The 23911-nt window shown below is 32.1% G+C and overlaps 4 protein-coding genes across 7 annotated transcripts in view; 1 reads left to right on the top strand and 3 right to left on the bottom strand.

The window, feature by feature from the left end:
- LOC140050037 (E3 ubiquitin-protein ligase TRIP12-like) overlaps window positions 1–1620 on the bottom strand; it is a 53746-nt gene extending 52126 nt beyond the window's left edge. For 3 of the 4 annotated variants that reach the window (XM_072095043.1, XM_072095046.1, XM_072095045.1), the window contains exons 1-2: window positions 1531–1612; window positions 1108–1211 (exon numbers count right to left, since the gene is read on the bottom strand). The gene's annotated coding sequence lies outside the window, so the exon portion shown is untranslated. Of the gene's footprint in view, window positions 1–1107; window positions 1212–1530 lie in introns of all 4 variants that reach the window. The other variant, XM_072095044.1, reaches the window with a different exon arrangement.
- Window positions 1621–3422: 1802 nt separating this feature from the next.
- On the bottom strand, window positions 3423–12082 carry LOC140050036 (uncharacterized). The gene is made up of 9 exons (XM_072095042.1): window positions 11986–12082; window positions 10349–10548; window positions 10003–10184; window positions 9158–9297; window positions 8215–8479; window positions 7553–7789; window positions 6744–6872; window positions 6193–6373; window positions 3423–5550 (listed from the first exon to the last, which is right to left on the bottom strand). Exons 1-9 carry the CDS (start codon window positions 12061–12063, stop codon window positions 5403–5405), a joined length of 1560 nt encoding a protein of 519 aa, XP_071951143.1. The 5' UTR covers window positions 12064–12082; the 3' UTR covers window positions 3423–5402.
- Window positions 12083–14388: 2306 nt separating this feature from the next.
- LOC140049848 (uncharacterized) lies at window positions 14389–17769 on the top strand. Its single transcript, XM_072094797.1, has 6 exons — window positions 14389–14776; window positions 15291–15511; window positions 15810–15899; window positions 16190–16532; window positions 16716–17018; window positions 17417–17769. The coding sequence occupies exons 1-6, from the start codon at window positions 14389–14391 to the stop codon at window positions 17767–17769; spliced, it is 1698 nt and encodes a 565-aa protein (XP_071950898.1).
- A 478-nt stretch (window positions 17770–18247) lies between these two features.
- LOC140049847 (uncharacterized) lies at window positions 18248–22544 on the bottom strand. The gene is made up of 6 exons (XM_072094796.1): window positions 22204–22544; window positions 21624–21741; window positions 20929–20932; window positions 19571–19954; window positions 19119–19157; window positions 18248–18850 (listed from the first exon to the last, which is right to left on the bottom strand). The coding sequence occupies exons 1-6, from the start codon at window positions 22542–22544 to the stop codon at window positions 18501–18503; spliced, it is 1236 nt and encodes a 411-aa protein (XP_071950897.1). The 3' UTR covers window positions 18248–18500.
- Window positions 22545–23911: the final 1367 nt, after the last annotated feature.

The following is a 23911-nucleotide window of genomic DNA, read 5'->3' as shown; positions in this document are numbered from 1 at the left end:
ACGAAAAAACAAAGTTTTCGAAGTAATAAATTGAATATAAAATTACGTTTTTTTTAGTAATTTATTTATATATTACTGTATATCAACATTGTCAATATCAATAAAATACGGATTGTGAAACGCCTTTAGAAACTTAAATAAATACCAACGAAAATGAATATGAATTTGGTCTAAAGTGAGACGTTTCGGCCCTCAAAGTGGGATGTTTCGGCCCAAAAGTGGGCCGAATCGTCCCACTAAAAGTGGGCCGAATCGTCCCGTTATCTCTGATACAGTTAATAACACCTGATGAGTTTCTGATGTAACATGAACTCTGAACGTAGAACAAGCTAAATTCTTTGTAAAAAATTATCCTTTTTTACATGTTTCAGAATTATTATTAGACTGGGAAATTAACTTTTCTAAAGTTATGTTCTATTTTTAGGATACTGCTACCTATGGTAAATCAAGGAAAAGAATGCCAACTTGGAACAACTCTGCAAAACTCCTAGCCTAAGACCAACTAATAGGAAAACAATTTTAAAATTTGGTGCAATGATATTCGAAGAAAGGTACTGTAGAAATGTGTGGAAAGTAAAAGCTTGGCTTTAATGCCAGAGTAATACAAACTATATTTTGATTTCGTTTGGCATGTATAGGCCTAGAATTGGTTTTTAAATTAATGGATAGTAATTAATATCTGGTCTAAACTGTTATATTACTGTGCGATTATGTTGTATTATGCCTATAGATTACAGTGTCTGAACGTTATATTTTGTTTCTAGAATTGTATAATTTCGGATGCGAAACATTCTTTAAAAAAAGGGCATGTGAAAACAATAATCTCAAAATGTTACCAGTTAATATGTTAGGTTAAAATTATCATGAAGGTGTTAGTAGGCAGACAGTAGTAAATATTATCTATTAAAAACAAGAACAAAAACTATTAAAACATTACACAAATAATGATTTGAGAGTTTTTTTTGTGCAATAAAAAGGTTACACATATCAAAAATAAACCAAGGCATTTCGAAAATTCTACCCGTAATAAAAACAAAACATCCTACATGAGCTAGCCTATCATTGCCGAAGAATTGCCCTATCATCAATGGGGAGCCATCTACCTACCTCCTCTCCTCTTTCCACAATATTCAACAAGCAAGCTGTCTAGCCTAGCCTGCTGCTACTTGAGAGGAAATCCTGCTTGTTACTTTTAACCTTTATTCTTTGACCTTTTAGGATAAATAAAGTATACTTATAGAATATTACACATTATAATCAAAGGTATAAATTCACTTTCAAAGGCCTAAAATAAAGAAAGACACGGGCACACAATGGACCAACAAAGCAGCCCGCAACAAAACAAAAAGGATACATAAACTCCCAACTAAACAACATGACCCTGTTCCTGTTGTTGGTGGTGGGTCGATGAATTCACTCGGAAACGTCACGTACCAGTTTAATATTTTGGTATATTTATGCCGATTTACCAACACAATAACATTATTAACACACAATTTACATAGAATGATAGTTAATATTCTTACTTACGCAGAAATGTTTAATATTTAGAAGGGTAAAATGGGAATTTTGTTTGCAAATTACAATCAAAGACCCGATACAACCCTTTTCTCTCCCAACCAGACGAGAAGATGACCCCAACGTCGTCAGCTGTTCGCTTGTGTCCAGACGTTTATAAAATTAACTAAAATAAAATTATATTATTTTTTATTTGAATTAAATATATGTATTTACACGAACTTGAATAAATGAAGAATTATATCATAATTTACCTATAAAAAATGGTCTTACTATATTAAAAACATTCCTAATATTTCACACTTTTCTCAACATGAATAAATGTTTATATATGCTAATTATAAAGAGGGCGCTATGTCATAATATCGAAACGTGAAAGATCTGCAACATGTACTTGAATGATGAGCTAGGAATTGGTATCCGATCAGCGCACTGAATACAATCATAGAGATATTATAATATCTCTATGATACAATTGATATTAATAACGATCTCTGCAAATAACATATCTCCTCCATTAATGACAATGGTTCCCGAATCCCGCAATGGTTCCAACATTTTAAATTATACCAATGCATATATTTGTAGAAAACCATGTTAATGGCGATTTTTAATTTTATGGCACTAACTTTTACCATGGAGTAAAGAATAATTATTTATTTATTCTATTCTTTACGCCATGCTTTTACCTTATTTTAAAGTGTTTAGCAGTGTATATTCAGTAGGCCTATCTGCCTAATAATTATTATGTTTAATAGATTTAATTCGCTATTTGACTCATACTAGAGTGATTTGTTGTGATTGAAGATAAAATTTAAACAAAGATATGAAAAAGAATTGTTCAATCGACATTATTTAACATTTTAGTGAAAATAGAAAGCGAGAAATGCCGCTGTGTATGCTTTAATGAATGTGAATTACGGGACCGACTTAATAGTTGATTGTTAACATGATAGGTAACTCAGCTCCTCCATGCATTATGTCAGCAAAATAAAACATTTCGGGGAAGAAAAAAATTGTCTGACCAAGAACATAAATAATTTGGAAGAATTGAGGACACGTAAAGAGTGAGGTGACGCGTTTCTTGTGGTAAATAAAGTGTACAAAGTTTGTTTTGTTTTTTGTTTTATTGGATTTCCACAAATAATACATATTTCTTCATAAATAATTAGTTAAGTATAAAAGTGGAAATATCGAAAAATTTGTTGCACTTTCCAGAAGTTATGTAGACTCTAGGAAAAAGTTTTTATCAGTTTTAATTTGGTAAAATTATTGTCGCTCGATTCTATACCTACTTTATAATTTAATTATTCTATGCAATTTATTTTATAATCCATTGAAGTCATCTTCAATTGGAAGTGACTGAAAGGTGAGCAAATGTGAATCGCTAAAAGTTTCAAAAAGATAAAACAGCTACTAATATTAACATTTTTTGGTGTAATACCAAAGTTTATTGGTAAGGCAAATATCATTTTTAGTAAGCCTATATAAATAAACTTTAACACACCTTTAACAAGGAAAAAAACGTAATGTAGGCTACTACTTAATCATGGAATGTTTTATTAAATATCTTATGGCATTACAATTTAAGAAATCACGTCACCGCATCAGTGCACAATCAATGATACTTGTTCAATTAAAAATGGCAATATTCTGTAATACTAGGCACCAACAAATTTCGATTAAGTGAAAATAATCACCCTTTTACACAGTGGACCAGTATAAACAATTTGTGTGTCCGTACAAAAAGAACACTGTTAAATGTCAAGATTCACCAAAGTCATATTTTCCTACAAAATGTAATTTAAAGCAAAACATATTTAAATTGTCTGTCAGACAATTGTTAACGTTTCTTTTGTCTTTTTATAAGTGAAATAATTTATTAAAACTGCAAAATGGCCTAGTTAAAGTCTGATTTTATTAGTCTTCAATTTTCATGTTTTTTTCGGGGACAATACATCTTTAAATACCAAGTGTCAAGGGATTCAATTTTAAGTATTTTTCTTAGCCCCAGAATGAATATGACCACATAATTCCTAAATCTTTGTTCCCAGTCCCACTGGACTAGGACGCAAGTGAGTTGACCAATCGCAAGCGACTGTTTGGGAGAGCCATCGCGTCGTGATTGGTCAAATAGCTTGCGTTGCGTTAACGTCCTTGCGTGGTGACCTAGTGGGAGTAAAATTGTACACTATTATTACGTTATGCGTTACGTAGTATAAAGTGTGTACCAAATACCAAAGCAAATTGTATCTGTCCTATACTAGTAAAATTTTCCAAAGTGAATAAATCCCTGTCTACACTATCAAACTTTAGGTGACAAAAAAATGTGATACGTCGTGCCCATATATGGACATGAAGATGTCATATCACTACCATATTTGTGCATATCACTACCAAATTTGGGCATATCGCACTTTTTTTGTCAAACTAGTTTAGACAGAGCTTTGTAGACGAAGACGGCAAATGAGTATTAAATAACACAATTCTTTTTAATTATGGCAGGCAGATTTTAAAAATACCCCGTTCTACTTATAATTATCTCACCGTATTGCACTTTACCATTTCATTATTATAAACTCTAAGGCACTGTCTACACTATCAAAACTAGTAAAAAGTGTGATGTGCCTAAATATGATAGTGATATGACATCATCATGTCAATATATGGGCACATCACATTTTGTTGTTACATAATGTTTGATAGTTTAGACAGAGCTTTAAATACTGTAACTTCAAGGTGTTTTTATTTTATGACATAATAATCAAATACATAAAAGTTATGTGTCATGCCCTGTTATGTTATGATAAAGACGTCACAACAAGGAAGAAGGAAGACAGTTGTACAAGAAATGACTATCATAAATAAAAAAAGGCATTATATTATACATTTTAAAAGTAACTAAATATTTAAATTAAGATGATAAAGATATAAAAAACAAAAACTGGATGGATTTTATGTACATTAATGGACGGAGTAGTAAACAATGAAGCAAGATATATTTTATCTCAAAATACAGCAATAAAAAGATGATGTACATCTCTTTCACAATCCAGTTAATGTCTTCCTTTTTCAAAGTTTTTCATTAATTTAAATTATTGCCACTTCTCGTCTTTTAATTTATTTACAGCGCACTGAGAGCTTGCTTATAATTATAAGAATGAACTTTTGTTATTATTATCTCTTTTTTTTACATAATTGATTTTGCAATGTCATATGTCACACTGTATCTACCATAACCATGATACAATGGTCACATATGACTCGCATGTACTCTGTATCAAGGTATTTGAACAAGATCACCCTAGATACAGTGTGGAGTATCACTTGTTATACTGTTACTGTATCTTTTTATAAAATAGTAAACATTCATAAAATACTATACATGGAATGTTTAAGTTGTGATTGAATAACAATCATTGATTTATCATTTATAAAAGTTAGCAAAAAAAATAATTATAAAATTGTTATACTGCATAAAACAGTACTTACTAGATGTGAATAGATACATCATCTATTTCTAAAATACAATTTTTAAAATGATAGTTACATAAAATTAGAAATCCTACACAAAATATATTAATTTGGTGGAATCAATGATTTATAAAATAGATTCTCAGTGTGAAAAAAAAAAAACAATCTAAAGATCTGTCTACACTATAAAACTTTATGTGACAAAAAATGTGATGTGACACTTTGTTTGTCAAACTAGTCTGATAGTGTAGACAGAGCTTTACACAATTTAAAGAAATAATTCTAAAAAAATATCTTTAATGAAAACTAATTCAATCCTTTAAATTTACTTTAAAATTTTAAACGGGTGGTGTATTATTATTAAAATTAACAAACAAAATTCAAATAATGGTTAAATCTCGAATCATATTTTAGATTTTCTTCGGTTTGAATGAGTGAAATAGCGGTTCATCCGGATCAAGAACAAAGTCTACCCTTGACGTCTGGTACGAAGCAATTATTTGAGTTGAACGCGAACGACAGTTACCGCTGATACTTTGTAAAGCCATCGCCGGTTCGCTGTAAAGAACAGAGAAAAAAATTAAGTTTGAGAACCATTTAATAAGCTACTTAAAAAACTCCTAGAGCCAGAATTATCTAAAGTGCAGTTCAGTTAAATCGTAATTGAAAACGTTCCGGGCAAAATTCTGATCAATTTGATACTTCATGTTTATTGTGGGAAAAAAAATGTGTAAAACGGACAAGCACACAATTGTGTCTCTTATATTTTACATGTTTAGGAAAAAAATTCATCTTAACACTGTTTTAAGTCCATGATTTTGCTAGTCTGTTTTCAAAATAAATTCAACAAGGTGTTATATATTTTTTCCCCAATCGATATGACGAATTGGTTCGATAAATAAAACCACAGTTTCTTACTTTAGCACTTAATTATCTTGATTAAACTGTTAGTCCAGTGTACACATCTGGCTTATGTGCACTTTAAAGAACCTAGTACATTTTTCGAGATGAGTAGAGGTTACCCTGGTGTACTAGTACATCACAGAAACCAGATCATAACTGGGCCCTCTGGGAGAACAGTCTTTGACTGAAGAGGTTACCCAGTATAAATAAATACAAAATTCATATTCAATTCAAAGGTCTCAATTTCTTTCCTAGTTAACTTTATAGAAAACTGAACTGTTTTGGAAAATAACTTACCTGTTATCTATACCAACTTTAGCAGTTTTATACTTCATGAAACTCTTAATTCGTGGATATCGATAAACTACGAAGACAATCACTAGAATGAGCGCCACCACAATGACCGTGAAACATATAACGATGGTTGAAGCAGTTGCATGCTTGGCAATTTCAACAGGTGCGTTTTTTTCAACTTCATCTGAAATGAAATATAGTAATTATACAATACGGTACTTCACTTAAAGGATGAATAGAGCTTTGCAAAATTGTTCCAAGTAAACAAACTGAACACAAAATTGCTAAATAGCTGCATAAATGTGACCAACTCATGTGTGACTATACTCAAATGTTGCCAAGGAATTGCTAAGCAAATTCATTCACTATCCTTCCTAAAGGTGGCAATCCTGTTCACAACATATACACAAGATGCTACATAAAAAAGTTTTATTACAAGTCTTTGGGAGTGGAGTTGTAATTTGTCATTGGAAAAAAAAATCCTGACATATGACAGGACTTGAACCCAGGACCCTTGGATTGGTAGCCAACTTGGTTTACTTAGTGCAACTTACTTTCACAGTAAACACCTTCCCATCCTCCTTCGCATACGCAAACGAATCCGTTGATCTCATCCCGACAGCGTCCTTCATTTACACACGGATTAGACTCGCACTCGTTAATATTAATCTCACATTTTGAACCTACAATTGCCAAAAAATAATCAATAAAAATATGTTAATCATTTAAATATAATGAAAGGGCAGAATTTATGTACATTTTATTAACTATTTATCTATCAGCTCAAATCAATACAGCGTGCTTGTTCTTGTCTCTGGAGACTTGAGATAGCAGGCATAATGGGATGTTAAAGCTCTGTCTACACTATCAAGCTTTATGTGACAAAAAAATGTGATGTGCCCATAATTATATGGACATGACTATGTCATATCACTACCATATTTGGGCACATCACACTTTGTTTGTCAACCTAGTTTGATACTGTAGACAGGGCTTAAGGGATCAACGAGTGGGCTGACCATCCTGTACTCAAACCTCTTGTACTGAAAAGGTCATCCAGTATAAAAAAAAGAAGGGTTTTATTTTTATAGCAATTGAAAGTAAACCACATGAGTTAAAGCACTATGCTTCAAAGGCAAAGCAATAGACACTGTATAAATCTCTGTCTACACTATCAAACTAGTTAGACAAAAAAAGTGTACCCAAATATGGTAGTGATATGCCCAAATATGTGGTGATATGACATCACCATGTCCATATATGGGCACATCACATTTTGTTTGTCATAAAGTTTGAGAGTGTAGACAGAGCTTAATCCATATTAAACATTTTTAATTTAATTCTTTAATCTATGAAGACCTACCTGTAAAACCAGCAGCACATTGGCACTTGAAGTAATTTCCATAATCCACACAAACTGTACCATTGTGACACGGGTCACCAGCACAAAGGTCAATCTTACCCTCACAATGTTGACCAATGTAACCTATGCCACAAGTGCACTCGTAGCTGTCGAGTTTATCGATGCAAATACCTTCATTGAGACATGGGCTAGATATACACTCGTTGTACTCTTGCTCACAGTTTGTGCCAGTATATCCTGAAAATTTTGATAAAATAAATACTTTATGAAGGGAATGTAGGAAACATTGTACTGTTAACCATGTACATGGAATTAGGTGGTTAGCTTAGGTGGTTAAAGCTCTGTCTACACTATCAAATTTGGCCAAATATGGTTGATAGTGGTATTCCCAAAGATGGTAGTGATATGGCATCATCATGTCCATATTTGGGCACATCACATAAAGTTTGATAGTGTATACAAGGATTAAGATGCTCGGCTACATCGGATTTCAGAGTCCTCAGTCCAAATCCTGTCATATATGAATTACACTTCTTTATTATTTGATTAAAATTGAAATATATAGCTGTATGACAGATGCTATAACTTGAATATATGTATACATAAAACATATCTTCCTGATTTTTTTTTGTGTATAAGAACAAAAGGAGCCAATAAATTACCTGGTATACAGTAGCACTGATAGCTATCAAGGTCATCAACGCACACGCCAAACTTACACGGATCACTTGCGCATTCATCTACATCAACCGTGCAATGTACGCCACCCTTTCCTGGCGGACACTGGCAAAGGTAGCTGTATGAAGTGTAGCCTTCTTGAATGTCGAAACACGTCGAGCCTTCCGCACACTCATTGTTCATGCAGCCATCAAACTCATCACAGTACGTTCCTGTGAATCCTTCGCAGCATTTACATGAAAATGTACCCTGTTGGAAAATAAAACAAAATGAATATTTATCTAAGAGTATGGCTAAATTTACATAATCAGGTTTAGCGTATATCAGACATACATAGTATATTTTGCAACCTTAAAAATACGATAATGAAAACAGATACGTCACACATTTATAAAACATTTGAGCTGATTCCCATTTCATATTCATAAAGCGTATTCATGTTGACAAATATCACATATTCGTAACTACAAAACGAGTATAGTTTTTGCTCTATTTTTTACATTTTAAATTGAATAAAAAATAATTCATGTTACAATACAATTATAGATTTATTGAAAGTAATTTACTAAGGCAATTTACTAAAAATTCCAGGTCAATTTTGATAAATAGCAAAATGCTTTGATGTTACGCTAGGCCTACTGTAGGCAGCCAAGCAACACGCACCTACACTTCTTTCAAAATTACCGCAGTCAATATTTTTTTAAATCAGGATTTTTAATGGCTTACGAAAACGAATATGTGTGTATGTGTGACGTACTGTATCCATTTTCAAAGCGTTCCCTAAATTCCCTAATGTTATTTATATTTATTTCGTTTTCTTTCGGTATGGTAGCCCTCTCAGTAATAAAATAAAAACTGCTCTTCTGAGGGGACCTAAAGGTGCATTATTGTTAGAATGATAAGATGAGAGTATGGGAATGAATTTACCTCAGTCTTGTGTGTAACACAAGCACCATGATCCATACACAGCACATTGCTTGGTGAATGTGGAAAGTGACAAGTGTTTGGTTTCACTGTTACATTCAAACGCAGGCCAAATCGACACGTGAACACTTCACCTGAATTCACTGATGATAATGACAATGATTATGACACTAATGAAATCATGGAAGTATAAAACAATTATTTGATGATTAACCAAATTAAGGCAGACTGTTCCCCAAAAAAAATAATGAGTGTGTTATGTTGCATTCCATTTAATACTGTAGGAGAATTAAAGGTGTATTGTCTGAAAAAATAATTGTAAACAAAAATTGTGTTGAATATTTCATTTTAATGTAACATAATAGTTATCCACTTTGACCAAAAATTGGATCGAAAAAAAATGTATTTACTGTACCTGAAAAAAATGTCATTTAAAGCAAAAAATGGTCAAATTGGCTGCCATCAGCCAATGGATTTTTGGTTGAATTTAACCATTTATTTTGTCATTTTACAAGTGAAAACATTATTTGTTTTCGTTTTTTTTCTATGGAAGTGATTTACCCTTATTAAAACTACAATATAACATATTCAAAGTCTGATTTAATTAATCTTCATTTGTCATGTTTTTGGAGACAATACATCTTTAAACAGATTTATGCTTTTGTAAAATCAAGAAATTTAAAATACAATGGTTGAAAAGACTATGAAACTAAATAATGGAGTGAAATGACAATTTTTATACACAAACAAAGTGTATCTGAGGATTCAATTGTATGCTGCTTTTTCACTAACAATAAATTGAAGCATTGCATTTTGTTTGTACTGTATGCACACACTGGAAAACGTACCTATAAAGAAATTTGAACCTGAAGTGAGTAACGTCTGCTCATCAATAATGAAAGGTTCAGAGGTCGGAGTTGAAATAGTAGGTTGACCTGCTGCCGTTGAGCATGAGTTGAAATCCATGACACTGACCTTGTACGGTTTCATTGTAAGATAACGACCTGGGGTCACTTCACTCGGAATGAACCTAAACAAATAGGAAATCATAATAATGAAATATGAACACCTAATTTTTAACCTTGGTTTCTAATTTGTTTTTAAAGGATTGTTTGAATTTTTAATTGAATATTTTAATAAACTAATAATACTGTATCATTATAAATATCCTCTTTAAAAAAAAAAATTATTTACCTGAGTGTCATACCCTCTTGGATTTCCACAGGTTTTAACTGGACGTTCATCACTTGGTCAGTGGTCATATCAAAGCCAAAACAAGTGACCTCAGAGTTACAGTTGTTCTCGTAACCCCATGTGACATTGATGTAAGATCCTGTGAGTTGGTCATCCCACACTAGCGTTTTATCATCTAGAGGAACTTGACAATCTTCTAACTTTTAAAGACAAACAACATAATGTTTAAAAATAAACCTAAAGGTCTGTCTACACTATCACACTTTTAATGTGGCAAAAAAAATGTGGTGTGACCATGGACATGATGATGTCATATCACTACCACATTTAGGTATATCACTACCATATTTGGGCACATCACACTTTTTTTGTCAAACTAGTTTGATAGTGTAGACAGAGCTTTAAAAAATATTGTTATTTCTTGATACTGTACATCACCATCATTGGTGCATCCAATCCAAAAACATACAAAAAACAACAAAGCTTATAAAAAATAAAAATAATGATAAACGCTTCTTTTACTAAAAAATAACTTTAAATACAGTACTGTTGAAAAATATTTTAAAATATGAATAAAACATTGATTAAGATTTTATTTAAAGTTATTCACTTATTTTGCTTGACACTGGATAGGTTTCTGGTGACTTTCCCTATAAATTACAGTTCCGATAAATAATTCTATTATGGGACATGGTCTATAAAAAAATTATAATTTAAAATGTTTTAAATTATTGCTTCAGGAAGAAAGGATAATAATATCTTAAATTCAATATACCTGCGGTTTGTTTTGGTTTTATACACAATACAGTATATATTTTTTTTCTTTTTCATGGACTTTTATAAAAAAAAAAACCAAGTTAATTCTTTTTAATATAAATATTTATTAATCATATTAAACAATGACAAACTCCCAAAATCTTCTCCACCCTGTGATGACTCAAAAAAGACAATTTTTTACACAATAACTTAGGCACTGTGAAGAATACTGTACAAAACACAGAAATCAATAGGACAGTAAATAGCAGTCGGTTGATGTTAGATTAGCATAACAATCATCTGTCTGATTAAATTACTAGCATATGGCATAGATTGAAAGACAAACATTGTGCTTTATCGTGGAGATAATTAAAAAAACAAATTAAATTGAGTGTAATTTAGGTATTCTAGTCAAATGCCAACTAGGCTATATTAGTAGTACTGTAGGATATTAATCTACTGTATAAATAAAAAAACATGGCCCTCTTTTTTCTAGAATCAATTTTTATCTTTTTCATTATTAATATTGTAAAGTTTTTATTTAATTTATTCGAATTCAATGACTGTTTCACATCAGCATTATACAATATTAGTCTACGACGGATAGGCCTAGGCCCTATGAGATTTCCATTTTCTAGAGGCCCTACCTACTACTAGATATGCATGCCTGATTGATAGGCCAGAGTCTTAAACTATAGGCCCTAGGCCTAGCGTGTATTGCCGCGTGTAGGCCTTTGTATGTATTCAAACCAGCAGATCTACCAAAATGGCACTAATTGACCCGCAGAGAGCGAATGTCACTGACACCACTGATGACTTCTGTTAGTAGGATGTAGGCCTAGCCTAGACTCTACAAGTAGGGACTATAAAACTCGTCTTACCTGTACAAAAGTAGAGATTACAGCATCAGATAGTTTTAACAGCCACACAAGTATATTTATAAAATGAAAACAATCCATAGCTTCACAGTCATTTGGTATTTTTTACTTCCTTTTAAAATTAATTTGTTGCCAAACGACGCGACGCTTTCCTTTAAAAAAATGTCGCCATCTAGAGTTTTGCATAAAGTTTCCTCAGCACAACTTTTTTTCCTGAGATCTTATTATTAATATTATCCGATTATTTTGTCCAAGATATTATAGATGTCTTTTCGCGAGTTATAAAAAAGATATTTTCCTCCTAAAAAAATAATTTGTTAGTAGAAATTATAATGCTTTATAAAAAAATATAGCGTATGGGATAGGCCTAAGAAAAAAATAGTTAATGTTTGAATTAAGAAAAACATATTTTACATTCTATATGTTACAATGTTTTGTTAGACATGTTTTTATTAAACTGAAATAAAATTGGGTAAAATCTCTACTAAAGAGAAAATACAATAATTTGTTACATTTTTTTTTAATATGCTATTTTAATGTCACCCAATAGTTATCCAATTTGACCAAAAATTAGATCGAACAAAATTGTATTTACCCGAACAAACTGTATCAAAGAATAGGCTGCCAGCCAATGGTTGTCGGTTGAAGTTAACTGTTTTACTTTTTTCACAAGTGAAAACCTAATTATCTTGTTTTTTTTTTTGTTTTTTTTGGAAGTGATTAACTTTATTAAAACTACAAAATAACCCATTCAAAGTCTGATTTTATTAATCTTCATTTTTTTATGTTTTTGGGAACAATACATCTTTAAATGAGAAACGTGACAGACTAATTATGACACTTATAACATCAGATATTTGCCTACTTAATATTGGAAATTATTATCACCCCATTATTTAGAATAGCATAATATCGTGTCATATCTTGTTTTCGTAATTAAGAAGATAGCAAATGCATATTGCATGCAATATAGCTATTGTTTATTTACATACTGAGAGGAGGAATGCGTATTATACAAAAATGATTGCGTAACAAAAACATTGCTGAGAAAATCTGAAGGTTTCGATTAATGATCTGTTTTAGAAAACGTGTCTGAGAGGTAACAAACAGGTAAAAATAATCTGTAATAAATAAGTGTATACTATACTGACGATTATAGAATTATGGCTATTAAAGATGTATTCCCTAGAAAAATTAAGAATAATTAAATCTGAATTTGAATAGGTTATTTTGCAGTTTTAATAAAGTTTATCACTTTCCTATTAGAAAAAAAAAAGCGAAAAAAAATTAAATAGATCACTAATAAAAATAATGACAAAATAAATGGTTAAATTTAACCAAAAACTCATTGACTTCCATTTTTACTACTTTTTACCTTAAATTACTGTTTTCAAGTTAAATAAATTTTTCTTCGATCCAATTTTTGGTGGATAAGTGGATAACTATAAGTGACATTAAATGGCATATTATGCCTATAATATACAAAAGATTGAGAATTATTTTTTCAGGAGGACAAAAGAGGTTTTTCAGGTTAAATATTTTTTTTAATCCAATTTTTAGTCAAAGTAGATAACTATTATGTGACATTAAAATGGCATATATTTGAAACAAAAGATTGAGAATTATTTTTTCAGGAGGACAAAAGAGGTTTTTCAGGTTAAATATTTTTTTTAATCCAATTTTTAGTCAAAGTAGATAACTATTATGTGACATTAAAATGGCATATATTTGAAACAAAAGATTGAGAATTATTTTTCAGGGGAACAAAAACACATCTTTAATAATAATAGGTTACTGCACGTTTTTATCAAAAGTACGATGTGCGTATCTCAATTAACAAAGTATCTATCTAATTGTCAGCTCACTCATTAGGAAAAAGGTAAATTAGCGGTACAGAGCATTAATTTGCTCTCACCGGTTGACAAACAAACTTATATATTGTGCTAACATTGCCGTTATCTGCGTATATTAAGCAGGTGTGTTAATTAATTCGTTTAGGATTATCTGAATAACTGTTATCTGAATCTGAATGTTATCTGAATTAAATGAGGTTTTTTCCAAGCTATAAAAGGACTGTACACGGGTGGTACAACAATGTACGTGCAACAACATATTTCTTCAGTTAAAATAGTACTTTGGAGGCCTAGAATTCGTTTCAGAAAGTAAGTATCATTGTACAACAAAGGATTTAAGGTTATTTCTTTTAATGGTATGATGTTTCTATTTTACTTTAAAATACATCGTCTTAAATTGGTCTTTCCCTGCATTAATCGCTTGACCATTTGACTCGCTCTCACATTACCGAGTAAATGTTGCTTATTGATTCAATGCAGAATTATAGGCCTAAACGTATTTGTTTTTTTATGTTTATTTACCCATTTTAATCTACCATTTGTTATAGTAATTATGAAGTTCATACCTATCATACTTCTTATCGTATCACTTCTGGTACTAACCAATGCCACCGATGGCCCGCCGCCATACCATATTGATCCCAAGTTGCTAGTGACTCCACCGAGTGCATTATCAACCTACCCGAGTGGCATCGATTACCTTGGTATCGGGTACAACCTACAGTACGGAAACCCTCATGGAAGCCCCGTCACTGCCGGGCGAGATCCCGGTCTACGTCCGACCTGGAGGGTGTTTGACTGGACCTTCGATGAAGGGAACTCGACACCAGATCAGATCAGCTATGTCCCAGCATCAAGCTGTTCGTCTCAGCTCTCTCTAGAACTGTACCACAATGCCTACGCGTATGCCTCATCTTTAGAAAAAGAAGTTCAGTTTTCAGGTAAAATTATGTTCGATTTTCATTATTCGCACCTTGAGCACTTTGGTGGTGCCCTTAAAAAATATTATTAGTTTTAATAATATAAACAACTATTTGTACTTTTATTTTTTATTATAATACTACTGATTAGTATATTGATATATAGTATGTATGATATGTAAAATAATGCTTAATATAATTTCTAATTTGTTTAGTTGGTGCAAGAGTAAAACACGTGAAAACAAAATTCAGTCATAGCAATTGTAAGTGCAATTTTATTTATTTTCAGATAAAAATAGTTAATATTTCAAAATGTGTGTAAAAAACAGAACACATTATTTAAAACATACATTAGTAACATGAACGACTTAATATTATTATCATACTTTTGTTCTTGTATTATATAATAATATATTTTTTTTTTGTGTAAAAGTAGGCCTACCTATCTGGATAAACAAATGTTGTGTCGCATAACAGCCCACCCTTTTGAATAATGGAACAGTCCGGTGTTATTATTTAAGTATTTTATTTCTAGATTATAAGGAAACAGCAGCGTCTATGGGAACAAATACCAATGTATATTACGAAGAGAAAAACTTGTGCATGCTCGGCGAAGCGGAACTCATGACGATTAATGCGCAATTCAAGAAATATCCATTAGATGACGCGTTTGTCCAGAGTGTTAATCAACTTCCGGCAACTTATTCACCAAGCACCAGTACAGACTACATGCTCTTTCTTCATAATTATGGAACTGTAAGTTGTTACTGTAATTTTAGCTTGCACTATTTTAGCAACGCGATATAGAAAGAGTATAAGCACATGATTATCATAAAGGATTTCGAAGATACGCATATCTACTCAGAGAGACTGACTTTAGAGTGTGGCAAAAACACTGACGATAACGATAGCAATGGTGTCGCGTAGGCCTACGTGTGATTCGCATTACTATCTCAAATTTAAAATGTAGATGAAGATGTTTCTCAACACCGTCATGTCTTATAGCTATACTAACTCACTTTTTTCAGTATAATCAATGTGCCATTTTTTGCAGCATGTTGTTAGTTTTGTATACTTCGGAACAAGAGACGTGAAACGCTATAGATGGGAGAGTGCGGCATTTGTAGAGTACTCTTCTGAACATGTAAGTCTTCTTTGACGAATAAAATTAGCAAATACCTTTGAGTTGACCTATGACAAGCAACATTTCTAATAATCCATCGCTTGTGATTGGTCAAATACACATGCGTCCTTGTGTGGGAACCAAGTTTAAAGTACGATAAAAACTACAATAAAATACAGACCCATGTTGTAACATGTTACGAAATTTATCAATGCTATGTCCAATTCGTTTGTTTAATCTACCAGCGGCCAACCACACTTATGGGTGGAACGTTTTAAATGACGTTTTTGCTATTTTTACCATTTTCATAGTATTCGTCAAGCGTCAGCCTCGGTGGATCCTATAAGGGCTTTGGTAGTTCCATTGCAGTCAACACTGACACGGTTAAAATGACGCTGAATACGGGTTTCAACTCTGGGTTTTATGTCGAAACATTGTCCCTCGGTGACGACAACCTTGCCATGCCTTACTCATACACATTGATGGGAATGGAAGAGATTTTCGAAGAGAAATATTGGCAGTTGAGTAATGATTACGTCAATAGTGGAATCCTGTCTGCAGACTTCTACAACCGGATTGATGAAATGAAACGTAATATGGAACAGGCGATAACCGATTATCCTGATTGGCTAAGTAGCCAAGACGCTATTGAAGGTATGATTTTTAACATTCTTCTTTTTAAATCCGGGTTCCTTTTTTCGTTTTATATCTATAAAGAAATAGGCTTATAAGGATTATTGTCATGTTATCAATTCAAGTCACCCTTTTCAAAGTCGCATCATATATATATATATAAGGTCTAGGCCTATACATAAACAATAAAGTTATTTTTTACAGATGAATTAGTAGTTGTACCTATTACATGGCCACTCGGTGCATACGGGCTTCCGAAGACCGACTCTGGTTGCCCAAAGACAACAGGCTTCACTTTCAACGAAGGATACCGATTTCAAGATGGTGAAAACACAAGAAATGCGGCTTATGGTTCTTCTCCGCTACATTTCCCACCTGGAGCTGCTAGCGATGACGTCACTCAGCACTTTTGTATGAAGACGCAATATGAGGTTACCGAGTATGACGTCCATTGGCCAAAAGGACAATACTGTGTTTTCTATCCGTCCAATGGTGGCTGTCCATTTGGTATGTATTAAGATTTGCTTGTTGTACTTGAACTCCCATTCCCTACGTTTTTAGATCTAATTTAAGGTCACAAACTACATTTAATGTAAAAATAAATAATATATAGTCCTATTGAGATAACTTTTTTCGTCTTTAAACGGTTAAAAATGTGAAAAAAAGTCCATTCTAATAATTGTAACGGCCCGCTATAAATTACTTTGCGCGCGGATTGATATTTTTGTTTTTCTTCTGTAATTCACCCACATCTCGATCGATCGTACGTGAGGCCAAAACAAATGGAAGATTTGTAACTTTTCTGCGAAAATATCGGGTTTCCCCCAATTTGTTTCAACGGAGTCTGGCAATACTAGGTATTGAACTAACCCACACATTATTAACCAAGTTGTCTTAAATGGCAGGAATGGCATCCGGTTGGATATATTGGGACGACGAAGACCATAAAAACCAAAACAGAATAAGCGGTTCAATCCCGTCTGGCGTGTACGACACAAACACAAAAATCAACTACTGTTGTAAAATCGACGGCTTTGCCGAGAACCCAATCTTTCTGCCGACCGATTCACCTTTCTATTTCTTTCCGTATACACACAACTGTCAAGCTGTCGAAGGCATGAATGTTAATATGGAATATTATAGATGGGATGATGAAGATACGTTTAATAATGACGAAGTTAAGGGGTATCATCCGTATAGAGTGATTGATAACAACAAAAACAATAAGGTGTACTATTGCTATTACACCCCTAAGTAAGCGAAAATAAACATTCACTATTATTTTTCGCCTTCGTCGAAAACTGAGACTCGCATCTCAGACAGAATCGTCATTTTAACCAATAATTTCTTCTTAAATATCTAGTTATAAAAAATGTTGGCCTATTTTCTCTCATGACTATGATAATAAAAGAATGTGCAACAATGTAAAAAAGATAAATTTTATTCATTATTTTCTCAAATTTGTCAGTATATAAAAATAGAATAATTGCATAAATATTTTGAATAATCATAATTGTTAAATATAAATCATAATTTGAAATATCTAGTAATAAAGTTGGCCTAATTTCTTTCCTAAATGACTATAATATAATAAAAGATCTGTCAATATAAAAACAAATGTTTTATTCATGATTGTATGAAATCATCATAAAAAAATATTTGCATAAATCGTTTAATGATAATTTAACCAATAATATAATTGCTTCATAATTTTACATATCTGAATGTTGGCCTTGGTCAAATAAATGATATAATAAAAAATATATTTTGTATTCATTATTGTATCAAATGTATCAGCAAAGATTTGCATAAGATTTCCGGAATGTATTGCACTTTAATTATTGCACCATGATGAAGAGTTCTGTTCTTTAGTCCACGTGATGTGAGCTCCACTATGAACAACTATGCTGAAATGTTCACTTTTTTAAACTGTCAAAAATGTCAAAGTTCATAAGATGTCAAAGTTCGTAAAAATCCAACAAGAAATTTTTAGCAAAAGCAGCTAAACAACTTTTTAAATGCTTTTCGAATTCGATCACTCTTTGATTTCTTCGTTAAGGCTGCGGTTTCAACTTCTTCATTGGTAAGTTCTTTGACGGGAGCAACAGATTCTCCACGCATGACTGCTTCAATGTCACTGTTAAAATCCCGCTGTTTTCTGCTGAAAAAGCTTCTTTTACTTTGCTTTTTCTGTGCTTCAAATAGATCTTCCAACAGAAACATATCTATATCGATGTCCTTTGGTGGGTTTACTGGAATACCACGTTCGATGACTGTAATCTCGGGTGTGAAGTTTACCACACAGCAATGCACATTTCTACGAGGTTCCTTAAAGTAATCTGTAAGTCGAAAGAAACGGACAATTAAGTTCAAACTTGGCTTACAAAAGACGACTATAAACCCGTTACACTCCGACATGGAAAAATAGAATTAAATTTAAATGTTGGTCTATAATATTCAACTACAACAATTAGACTCCCATGTGCTAACATTAATTTGTATTTAGGCAGCACTGTATATATTCAGCTCGTTTTATGCCCTCGCGTGTCAAATAGGATTGATTTATTTTGATGATATTTTGATATGAAAACCATTATAAATGTTTACCTGAATGATGTAGTGTAGAATATCCCTTTCTTTCAAATTCTAAAAAACGAAAAAGTATGAATATATTACATATTTTGTTTTCTTGTTTTTTCTTACCTAACCTGATATATATATATATATATATATATATATATATATATATATATATATATATATATATATATATATATATATATATATATATATATATATATATATATATATATATATATATATATATATATATATATATATATATATATATATATATATATATATATATATATACATATATATATATATATAACACAAGAGGCAAAGAACATTAATTGTAAACCGCCCGGTGATATATATATATATATATATATATATATATATATATATATATATATATATATATATATATATATATATATAAGACTACATAATCTAAACCCATTCATTTCAATGATCAACACTTAGCATCTACTTACCAATGGGTGGAAGGATATCACCAGAGTACGATGGTGCATGCACATCAACCGTCACAGAGTATTCGTTATTGTAACCGTAGTCCTCATCATCGTCAGACGATGAAAATCCGAGTACCTCCACAATATCTGACGTATTAGTTACAGAACCTCTATTCCACACCGCACGATTTTCATTCAGATCAAACTCCTGAAATTGTTTTTCATCACAAACTGTTAAAGCATACGGTTCAGGAATGTCGTCCAATGGAAAAGGATCAGGTAGCTCTTTGCCATCACGTGACACCCAAATGCAATCTGCGCACAAGTTCTTGCAATTATTTCGATGAAATAATCGCCGACCTCTTCCTTCGACTAAATTTAGTTCAGTAAGCTCAGCTTCATATGCTAATAATAGATTGAAAACAATACTAAACATTATAATAACACAAATCTCTAATAGCTGTCTTACATCTTACCAACTATTCCAACCAAACCTACAAAATCATTAAATTGTGCCGTTGTTCTCTGAAACCTTAGCTTCAAAGAAGCCTCTAATAGAAGACTTGACTTGAAGCCTAGTCTTATAGGCTAGCCTACTAGGCCTAGGCCTAAGTCTCTGATATAATCAACTTTTAGCCTAGATCTATTAGACTCCATGGTTATACACTTAGTTCGGAATAGAAGTTGCGATAAGCCGCCCCAACAGTTACCACTAAGTAGTTACCACTTGCAAACGTAAGTTTTATTTACATAACTGGTTTACTATCAAAGAACTACATATATCAATAAAGTTACCACTTAGATTTTACCTAGGCCCCTACACAATAAGTCGCCTATTCTATGATGGCTGACGATTTTGTCAAAATCTATACTGAAAATTATTCTAAAAATAAACGACATAACTAACAAATGTTACGACAAAAGCATACCTTTTATATTCATAATGAAAGTAGTATAACATTTATTTTCAGAAATGAAATTGTTTTCTCAGAAATTCGGTATTTTAGAGAGAAATTTTTCTTAGCTTCTTGATACTTGAGAGTTATCTGGCTATGTTTACACTTCACCATGGACAACAAGTGCGTGTTAGAACATTACGCAGAATACCGCGATTCTTACGCACAATTGTTTATTGGCTAAATAGAAACACGTGGTCTGGCAACGCACCGCGCTCAATAGCCTAAGCAACTAGAGAAAATGCAACGTGACGGACATCTATACTTATGCGAGACGGACTGATTTTCAAGGGAAACAAAGTACTGACAACCAACAGTGATTCTAACAACAGTAGGCTATAACGTATGTGATCAAACAAAGAAAGTTTACTAAAGGAAGATTCTGCATTATCTTTAAATTAACCAAAGAGAAGATTACAATACAAGACTGAAAAATACAAAAGTTAAAATAATTAAAATATTTAGATTTAATCAAATATAATATCACTTGATTGTAAAAATAGCAAAACAAATAAACCAATACAAGGTATTATAAATCAGTGTTCAATAAACAGTCGATTCTTCGAAAGTTTACAATAATAAACTGGAATAAAATGTGTGATAAACGCATTAAAGCTCTGTCTACACTATTAAATTTGACAAAAAAAGTGTGATGTGCCCAAATATGATAGTGATATACCCAGATATGGTAGTGATATGACATCATCATGTCTAATGGACACTTCACAAGTTGTTGTCACATAAAATGTGTTAGTATAGACAGAACTTTACTTTTCAAACATAAATGTAGGGTCATTTAAAAGGATTTTTAATATTTATTAAACATGATTAGAAAGTCTTTAAAAACATATTATTGACAAATAATCTATGAATATCTATGTATAATTATGGCCTAGAACATGCAATCGTTATTTAACAGGCTAAAATGTTAAACTAAATGAGTAGGTAATTTTTAGAAATGTTCGATCTTCATTACCACGATCATCGTCATTGTCTGCCATTCATCTCCATCCTGTTTTCAGCTAGGCTCAGGACTTGCGATAGTCAATTAAGATCTATCTAGTGACAACTGCAGAATCGGATGCTATACAACGATAGAGTAACGGAAGTATCTATACTGTTGTGTTAGACGTTGTCGGCTGTGAGGGGAACTGTTTTTTGTTGTGTTCTTTCTTATCCTCGTTCTTTTTAAAACAACATATGAGATCAAACACTCCTTCCTTTGCACCAGGAAGACTATACCAGTAAATGAAAGGATTAATAAAGGAATTACTCAAACAAATACAATACATTAAGTTCAGAACAGATTTGTTTTCGTTAACATTTTCAGAAAACAAAGCGATTACCAAAAAACAACAGAGTGGAGCCCAGCAAAGGGTTGAAACCACCAGCAAAATTATAAACGATCGAATCAACTTTTTTGATCTTCCAATGACGTTCTGTCCAAGATTTGCCGTAACGGTGCGATCGTTACTGGTAAGCGCCTTCGATATTTTGAAGTACATAATATAATTTGCAATCAGTATAACCATGGTCAATACACACATGGCAAATCTAGTCCATTCATTGTATACAATTGCGTAGAGTGCTACCGTAGCAGACATTGTCAGGATCCAGTAGAAAAAGCAGACGATTATGCATCGTTTAAAAGTTATGATATTTTTATAGGTAAACGGAGCGGCGACGATCGCGATGTACCGTTCAACACTGACGGCACAAATGCTAAAAACGGACACAAGAAACATCGCTTCCAGAATCGCACCGAACGACGGCGAGTTGTACACCTTTTCGAAGTACACCAAACATGAAAGAACGCCAACTATGAAATCTGCCAGGGAGAGACTAAATAAAAATATGTTTCTCTTTTTACGGAATCGTTTCGAACTGCTGAAAATAAGTAGAGCGATAGCATTTTCAATTGCGGCCATGATGCCTATGATAGAGTAAGTAACAACTTTAACGCTGAGTTCATCTCGCGCTATGAACGTATCCGTAATATGTGTAGTGTTTTCGTAATCCATGTATATGTCTTCATTCATCTTACTAAAATAAAGAAAAACAAAATATGACGCTGTATTATTTAATACCCTTCGTCGTTTGTACACAGCACATCATTCTCATAGATCAAAGTCAAAACATAAACTTGAACAATACAATAAGGAAATCTTTAAATCTCCAATTCAAATACGCGGTTTAGTCACGTGTCATGTCACTCATTAACCAATAGATCACATTTAATTTCATTCTGTCAACTTGGAAGTTATCGATGAATCTAGGCTGCTATACACACAACTGTCAAGCCGTCGAATGCATGAATGTTAATATGGAATTGTATAGATGGGATGACGAAGATACATTTAATAATGACGAAGTTAAGGGGTACCATTCATTTACAGTGAATGATAACAACCCTAAGTAAGCGAGAAAATAAAAATTCACAATTATTTTATTCGTTTTCGCGTTCGTCGAAAACTGAGACTCGTATCTCAAACTAGAATCATCATTTTAACCAATAATTTATTTATAATTATACATATCAGTTATGACTGTTGGCCTATTTTCTCTCATGACTATGATAATAAAAGAATGTGCAACAATGGAAAAAAGATAAATTTTATTTATTATTTTCTCAAATTTGTCAGCATATAAAAATAGAATAATTGTTAAATATAAAATCATAATTTGAAATATCTAGTAATAAAGTTGGCCTAATTTCTTTCCTAAATGACTATAATATAATAAAAGATCTGTCAATATAAAAACAAATGTTTTATTCATTATTGTATGAAATCATCATAAAAAAATATTTGCATAAATCGTTTAATAATAATTTAACCAATAATATAATTGCTTCATAATTTTACATATCTGAATGTTGGCCTTGGTCAAATAAATGATTATAATAAAAAATATATTTTGTATTCATTATTGTATCAAATGTATCAGCAAAATATAAATATCTATAATATTTGCATAAGATTTCCGGAATGTATTGCACTTTAATTATTGCACATGATGAAGAGTTCTGTTCTTTAGTCCACTACGTGATGTGAGCTGCACTATGAATAACTATGCTGAAATGTTCACTTTTTTAAACTGTCAAAAATGTCAAAGTTCATGAGATGTCAAAGTTCGTAAAAATCCACTATGAAATCTTTAGCAAAAACAGCTAAACAACTTTTTAAATGCTGTTCGAATTCGATCACTTTTTGATTTCTTCTTTGAGGCGGCGGTTTCAACTTCTTCATTGGAAAGTTCTTTGACAGGAGCAACATATTCTCCACGCATGACTGCTTCTATGTCACTGTCAAAATCCCGCTGTTTTTTGCTGAAAAAGCTTCTTTTACTTTGCTTTTTCTGTGCTTCAAATAGATCTTCTAACTGAAACATATCTATATCGATGTCC

The sequence above is a fragment of the Antedon mediterranea genome, chromosome 5 (genome assembly GCF_964355755.1).
Source record: "Antedon mediterranea chromosome 5, ecAntMedi1.1, whole genome shotgun sequence".
Classification (NCBI taxonomy): Eukaryota; Metazoa; Echinodermata; class Crinoidea; order Comatulida; family Antedonidae; genus Antedon; species Antedon mediterranea.
The sequence above is the reverse complement of the archived record's forward strand: the minus strand, read 5'-3'. Positions and strand labels throughout refer to the sequence as shown.

Excerpts from the sequence above, each read along its gene's own strand:
- LOC140050036 (XM_072095042.1), bottom strand. The coding sequence starts at position 12,063 with ATGGATTGTTTTCATTTTATAAATATACTTGTGTGGCTGTTAAAACTA. Across the intron at positions 10,185-10,348 it reads CAAGAGGGTATGACACTCAG|GTTCATTCCGAGTGAAGTGA; the intron begins GTAAATAATTTT and ends CTATTTGTTTAG. Across the intron at positions 6,374-6,743 it reads GGAAGGTGTTTACTGTGAAA|ATGAAGTTGAAAAAAACGCA; the intron begins GTAAGTTGCACT and ends ATTTCATTTCAG.
- LOC140049848 (XM_072094797.1), top strand. The coding sequence starts at position 14,389 with ATGAAGTTCATACCTATCATACTTCTTATCGTATCACTTCTGGTACTA. Across the intron at positions 14,777-15,290 it reads AAAAGAAGTTCAGTTTTCAG|ATTATAAGGAAACAGCAGCG; the intron begins GTAAAATTATGT and ends TTTTATTTCTAG. Across the intron at positions 15,512-15,809 it reads TTCTTCATAATTATGGAACT|CATGTTGTTAGTTTTGTATA; the intron begins GTAAGTTGTTAC and ends CATTTTTTGCAG.
- LOC140049847 (XM_072094796.1), bottom strand. The coding sequence starts at position 22,544 with ATGAATGAAGACATATACATGGATTACGAAAACACTACACATATTACG. Across the intron at positions 21,742-22,203 it reads TGTGCCGTCAGTGTTGAACG|TCTTCCTGGTGCAAAGGAAG; the intron begins GTACATCGCGAT and ends TTACTGGTATAG. Across the intron at positions 18,851-19,118 it reads TTCTACACTACATCATTCAG|ATTACTTTAAGGAACCTCGT; the intron begins GTAAACATTTAT and ends TTCGACTTACAG.